The following is a 6720-nucleotide window of genomic DNA, read 5'->3' as shown; positions in this document are numbered from 1 at the left end:
GATGCAAGCTTCCTGCTGGGGGGGGCCCCTGTTAAGAACAGAGCCAGTTGGCAGCACAGGACAGAGGCCTGGGAGCCTCCAAACGGGCACAGTGCCTCAGGTGGGCCAACACTCCTGTCCTTGCCCATAGCTGGGGGTGTGCGGGGGCGGGGAGGGTTTTGGGTGCCCAGCCCGCCTCCCATGAGTCACCAGGTCCCGCCACTGAGGATGACACAGCTACATGGCTTCAGTAAATGTTTTAAGAGAAGTATTTTTCAAAGTAGTGGCAGCACCCCAGGCTCGGGGTGTACGCTCTGGGGCACGGTCTGGTCCGGGGAGGCACCCGTGTGCAGGCTGCGGCCTGGGGCCTGAGCCCCTCCCCATTGGGGGAAGGCCCGTGTCCATGCACAGGGCAAGGCGACCACAGTGGTGGCGGGATGCTCACCACTTGAGAAAGACCATGCCGGCCAGGACGGTGTAGCCCAGCACCAGGAAGAGGACTTTGAGCAGACGGGCACTCTTCTCCTCCAGCTCCTTCGCCAGGATCTCGAAGAAGGTGACGAAGAGGAATGTGCCGCCGGCCAGGCCCTGCAGCAGCACCGAGGCCGCACTGCTGGGCAGGCCCTGGGCGCTCTCGATGCCCAGGCCGATGCCGATGCCCACAGGGATCATGGCGCTCACGGTGACAGCCACCTTGGCCGCATCCCTCAGGGGCATGGAGCTCCTGGCCATGCTGATGCCCAGGGCCACAGCCACGAGTGTCTCATGGATGGCCACCCCCACAAACAGGCTCACCACCTTGTCTCCCTCCTCCTGCAGGCCCAGGGCCAGGCCCTCGAAGATGGAGTGGGCCGACAGGGCGAAGGCCAGGCTGAGCAGCCGCAGCGGGCTGGAGCGCGACAGCTCCTGGACGCTCAGCCCGTGGCTGTGGGCGTGGGGCTCCGCATACAGCGTGTGGCCCCGCGCGGCCCCCATGAAGGGGCTCTCATACTCTGAGTCGCTGCCAGCGTCTGAGCCGGCATTGAAGGTCTCCAGGTCGATGAAGGACGGCTTCTCCTTGCGGAAGGTCAGGATGAGCTGCTCCAGAAAGACAGTCATGAAGAAGCCCAGCATCATGATGGTCTCGGCCAGTGGGTAGTCGGTGCTGACGTGCCCGAGACTCAGCACTTTCTGGAGCTGGGGCACAGGGCACGTGGGAGGACAGAGACAGGGAGAGAGGGAGGGAAGAGGCTTACGGCGGGGCAGCCGGGATGCTGCCAGCAGTGACCGTCCATCAGCCGTCACCGTCCCATTAGCAAAGCACGGAGACACCCAACGCACCAAGAGCTACAAGGGGAGAGGGAGGTGGGCTCCCCCACGATGGGCTGGAGCCCCATTACACAGGGAACTGTGAGGCCTCACGTGACGGCCACGAGGCCAACTCGTTTTGAAACAGTGTAGTGGTCTGAATCATGGCCCCCAAAGGGACGCCCACCCAGAGCCTCAGAAAGTAACCTCATTTGGAGGAAGGGTCTTCATAGGTATAATTAGGGTGTTATGGGCTGAATGATGCCCACCCCCAAAAAAATTTTGTATTTTGGAGTCTCCCAACCCCCAGTACCTCAAAACTAACCATATTTGGAGATACCATCTTTGAAGAAATAATTCGGTTAAAATGAAGCTGTTAGTGACTCCAAGAAGGGATTAGTGGTTGCCAAGGGGAGGGGTGATGAAGGGAGGGAGAAGGGGATGGAGGGGTGTTATGTCTGGTACACATGGGGTCGGGGGTCATGGGGAAAAAGAGCAGCGCAGAGAAGGCAAACAGTGCCCTGCAGCACCTCACTACGCTCATGGGCAGGGACCGCAGTGGGGTGTGGGGGGGACTTGATAATAATACGGGTGAATGTAGTAACCACATTGTTTTTTCATGTAAAACCTTCGTAAGAGTGTATATCAACAATACCTTAATAAAAGTTAAAAAAAAAATGAGGCTGTTGGATGGGCACGAACACAAAGGTCTGGTGTTGCACAGGAAGAGGAAAAGAGACCACCACGTGAGGAGGCGGCAAGAGGGGTCCCCCGTGAGGCAAGGGGAGAGAGCTCAGAGGGTCCCAGCCCTGCTGGGCCCCTGCCCGGGGGGAGAAGAAGTGTCTGTGGTTTAAGCTGCCCTGTGTGGCACTTGGCTGAGCGGTGGCAGCCCCAGGGCACTGCCCATCAGATAAGGATCTTGAGATGAGACCTTGCTGGGTTAGGTGGACCCTGACGCCAATACGGGACAGGAATGGACAGGACACAGATCCAGAGACGGCCTCGTGTGGACGGGGCAGAGATCTGGGGGACGCGCATATATGCCAGTGGACAGGAAAGATGGCCGGCGGCTGCCAGAAGCTGGGACGGCCTGGAACAGATTCTCCCTCACGGCCTCAAAAGGCTCAAGCCCTGCCGGCTCCCTGACCTCAGGACTCTGGCCTCCAGAGGTGTGCTGTCAACCAGCTCTGGGTGATGGAAACCTCTCTGTGGTGATACAGAGGCCACTAGCCATGTGTGGCCCTGGAGGACCTGAACCAGGGCTGGTGTGGCCCGAGAGTGGGTTTCATTTTAATTCACCGAAACTTGACCAGCCAGGTACAGCGGTGGCTGCCACGCCGGAGAGCCCAGCTTTAGATGCTATCCAGCAAGGTGGGGGCTTCCCAGAGCCTGGGTGCATCCTCCCCAGACTCTCAGGGACGTTGGCACGCATGATACTCTTTCCAGCCTTGGGGCCTTGGGACGTGCCCTCGGCTCTGTCCAGAACGTGCCTGCTTCAGTTTTACTCACGGTTGGTTGATGCTCATGCTTTGGGTCTTAGCTTACACACAATTTCCAAGTACTCTACCCAAACTGGGTGCCTGACCACTCTGCTCACATGCCTCCTTTCCCATCTCAGCCTCACTGCAGCCTGGAAATGCACATAAGCGCGTGCACACGCATGCACACACTGTCCACCAGGCGGTCCTGCCGCTCCAGGGACACTTGCGTTCTCTGGAGGCATTGAGGTTGTCATGACTTGTGGGGCTAGGTGCTGGTGTTCGGGGCTGAGCTGTTCTCTGGTGGGCCGTCCTAGGCACTGCAGGGGGGAAGCAGCCTCCCTGGCCCCCACCCCCTCGGTGCCGGGAGCACCCCCAGTGTGACGAGCACAGATGGCTCCAGGTGTTGCCCAATGTCTCCTGGGGGAAGAGTTGGCCCCAGAGGGGAATCCTCCTGCAGCAGAAGGCTGTGTTGCCATAGAGAAGCCATTCCGTTCATTTGCTAAACATTTCAGGGAGGCGGGCATGTGCCACTCTGGAAAACACCAGCTACCTGCAGAGGGATACGCAGGGTCAGGAGAGACCAGGCAGACGCTGTGGTTGTGGTGCCAGAGCCAGGCCCACGGAGGCCTAGGAAGCCTGTGGGCAGGGGCATGGCTCAGGAGTGGTCTGGGGAGCAGCCTGAGGGCCATGTGCACTGAAGCAGGACCGGCAGGTGCAAGATCGCCACCCCCATGACCAGGCCCAGGTATGAGGACAGCGAGGGCGACGTCACAGGAATGTGGGACATGGGGGGGCTTGGATGTGGCACTGGGGGAGCAGCGGTCATCAGAGAGGACTCTGGGACTTCATCCTCAACACCAACTGTGCTGCCCAACAAAGGAACACAAGCTTAGCAGCATTAAACAACACAGACGTATCATCTCAGGCTCTGGGCAGCACAAACCCAGGCACAAGGCTACGGCCTGCTTACAGGGCAAATGGCCATGTTCAGGAGGCCACATGGCAAGGGACTGAGGGCAGCCCCCAGTCAACAGCCACAGAGAAAGCAGGACCTCGGTCTACCAACCAGGAAGAACTGAACCCGCCTTAAACCACCTGAGCTTGGAGGCTGACCCATCTCCAGTCCAGCTGACATGCCCCTGATTTGAGATGAGACCATGGTCTGGTGGACACGTTGATTGCTACCTCCTAAGAGCCTAGAGCAGGGGACCCAGCTAAGCAGTGCCCAGATTCCTGATCCACAGAAGCTGAAGATAATAAATATGTGTTGCATGAAGATGTCAAGTTTGTTATGATTTGTTACGCAGCAGTAGCTAACGGATACAAGTCGACAGGAGGCCACAATCACCAGCTTCTGGACAAAGTGCATGCTACCCCAGGGGGGGGCAGTCTGATAAGTTGGGAACCCCAGGGCTAGTTCAAACCCCTCATTTACCAAACAAGGCCCAGACAGGAGAAGCGACTGGCTCATGGTCACACATCATATTCATTTTCTATGGCACCCACCATGCTCAGCTTGAGCACTGAAAAAGCATCAGAGTCCCTGGGTCAAAATGTGCCACTACCGCCCAGGGAGCCCTTACCTTGTCCCGCACAGCGGGCAGTAAAGCATTGAAGCATGTAGCCAGAAACACCCCGCCTCCAAAGGTGTTGCAGAGTGAGAGGATCTTTTTCGACCGATGAGCCTTCTCAAAATCCGTCTCAATGATCTTCACGGGGAGCAGGGAGCCAAGCAGCATGAAGAAGAATACGCCCACCATGCAAAGGATTTTGGCCACCAACAACTTCACCATGGTGGCGGCCTGGGCTGCTCTGGTCACTGCAGGGCCAAACCACACGTGGGTGAACACTCCCGTCCCACGACGCGCTGCCAGGCCCGGCCACGCAGCCAGAGCCTCATGCCTCAGTCCAGACGCTGTGAACACCAGAGGCAACCAAGTCAGGTGTTGGGTTCTCTGACCAGCCCTAGTGACCAGGCCCAGTGCCCCTAGTCCTTCATCCCATGCTCGGCCTGGCATGTATCACTGACTCCAGCAGAAAAGTCCTTCTGCTATGCTGTCCAATATGGCCAGCACCAGCCACATGTGTCTAGTTAGTTAGAATAAAAGAAAATGCAAAATTCAGCTCCTCAGTCTCACAAGTCATATTTCAAGTGTTCGGCAGCCCCCGGAGCTAGTAGCCACTGTATTGGACAGCACAAACCTTTCCATTGTTGCATTAACATTCTATCCGATGGTGCCGCCCCTCTGGCTTCCCACTATCCTTACACGAACTCCGGACACCAAAGCCTGAGGTGCAGGCCCTGCACACAGGCTCCTGCCTCACCTCACCCCACACCAGCTTTGCGGTGCTTTGGTGTGCTGAGCCGTTTCTGCCTCAGGGCCTTTGCACAGGTAGTCCTCTCTGAACGGAGCAGTCTCTCCCCCACCTCCTGGTGATGCCTCATCTTTCAGGTCGCTGTCTCCAGGACCCCTTGGAAAGGACTTCCCTGGCCGACCCGTCCTCCACTGTATCCCTGTACCCACTGTGAGGCCTGGCGCAGAGGTGTTCAGTACCCGGGCTGAACAGACAGACAAGCTGAAGCACGTGGACCTCTTTACATGACTGGAGGAGCTGCAGTGGGGCAGATACTGCCCTGGACCCAAAAATGACACTGTTAGTCAGAGGGACCCCGTGGCTGCTCCCCATCCTTTGGTTTTCCCAACAACCCTCCAATTCTCCCTGCCCGCGCCCCCACGCCATCGAGGTCTTCAGGTCTCAGCTCACACGCCACCTGTTGGAGAGGCCTCTCCCATCCCCTTCCCTGGCATTATCTACTGGCATTATTTGTGCTGCAGTTTAAAGTCCCCGAGGGTCCTCACTCGCTCTAGGCTGCCAGCTCCGCGCGGGCAGGGGGGTCTCTTGCTCAGGCCGCATCCCCCAGCAGCACGCAGTGCACAAGTACACAGCAGGTGCCCATTAAGTACCAGTCTGTGGAGTGAGGCGAGGGTGGCCTGGGTGCCCTCAAACCGGGGTCCGTGGGGACGGGCGGAGGCGGGGACGGGCTCGGCACTTAGCGTTCTCTGCACGCTCCGCGCTGCCCGGGACGCCCCGCGGGGGCCGAGCTGGCCTGCCTCCCATCCCCAGGCGGACATCTCGAGCTCTGGGGGGCACGGGCGCAAATCGCCGAGAGCTCGCCGATGAAGCCTCCGCTAACGGGCAGCAGAGCCCCAGCCCGGCCCGCACCTACCTCCACCGGAGCCTCACCCGCCCGCCCGCAGGACGGCACTGCCCGCCGCTCAACCGCCGCGCGGTCTCAACCACACAACCGCGCTCTCTGCCGGGCCTCCAACTCGGCGCGCCCACGTTCCTGCCTATTGGCCTTCCCGAGCGTCGAGGGCCGAGCGTGCCACGCCATTGGCTCTTGTGGCTGCTACTCCCTCGTGACTCCACCCCTCCCACCGGCAAGGGAAACCAGTTTCCTCCCGCTGAGCGCTGGGTACAGCCACCAGATGGCTCCGGTGGGAAACTCCGAGCTTTGAGGAAGGGTTCCGGCAAGGTTTGGCTTCCAGAGCTGTCCAGGGGCTCCTGGTGCTGAATCCCGCTCTGATGGAGGCTTGGCCACGGGAACTGATTTCCTCCAGACACTGTCCGCCTCTGAGCGTCGTCGCTGCTGACTCCCTTCCCGTCGGCTTAAGGAGCATCTCATCTGCTCAATATTTCTGCCTACTATGTGCCTGGCCTTTTTCTAGGTGAACATCTGTGAGCAAGACAAAGTACTTAACGTTGTTGGAAGAGACACAGAAAATAATTGATAAACATACTAAGTAATGGAATTATGTCAGAAGGTGACAAGTGCCCTGGATTGTAGCGTCCAGTAAGCGCTATCAAAAGGGCTGGATGGCGGGCTGCTATTTTAAATAGGACGCTCGAATAGACCTCACAGAGAAAGAGATAAGAACAGAGAAAAAAAGATGGGCATGGACGAGTTAGA

At 58.6% G+C, this 6720-nt stretch overlaps 1 protein-coding gene across 2 annotated transcripts; it reads right to left on the bottom strand.

Annotated features, from left to right (window-relative positions):
• Positions 1-221: 221 nt before the first annotated feature.
• On the bottom strand, positions 222-6112 carry SLC39A3 (solute carrier family 39 member 3). Of its 2 annotated transcripts, none has more exons than XM_017653951.3 (3): positions 5977-6112; positions 4331-4662; positions 222-1155 (listed from the first exon to the last, which is right to left on the bottom strand). In XM_017653951.3, exons 2-3 carry the CDS (start codon positions 4538-4540, stop codon positions 421-423), a joined length of 945 nt encoding a protein of 314 aa, XP_017509440.1. In that variant the 5' UTR covers positions 4541-4662; positions 5977-6112; the 3' UTR covers positions 222-420. The 2 variants fall into 2 exon arrangements, with proteins under 2 accessions (XP_017509440.1, XP_036874451.1); XM_037018556.2 differs by having other exon boundaries at positions 4331-4566; positions 5977-6092.
• Between the last annotated feature and the right edge of the window lie 608 nt (positions 6113-6720).

Source organism: Manis javanica, chromosome 13, assembly GCF_040802235.1.
Source record: "Manis javanica isolate MJ-LG chromosome 13, MJ_LKY, whole genome shotgun sequence".
Lineage (NCBI taxonomy): Eukaryota > Metazoa > Chordata > Mammalia > Pholidota > Manidae > Manis > Manis javanica.
Note: the sequence above shows the minus strand (reverse complement) of the source record. Positions and strands in the feature narration are given on the sequence as shown.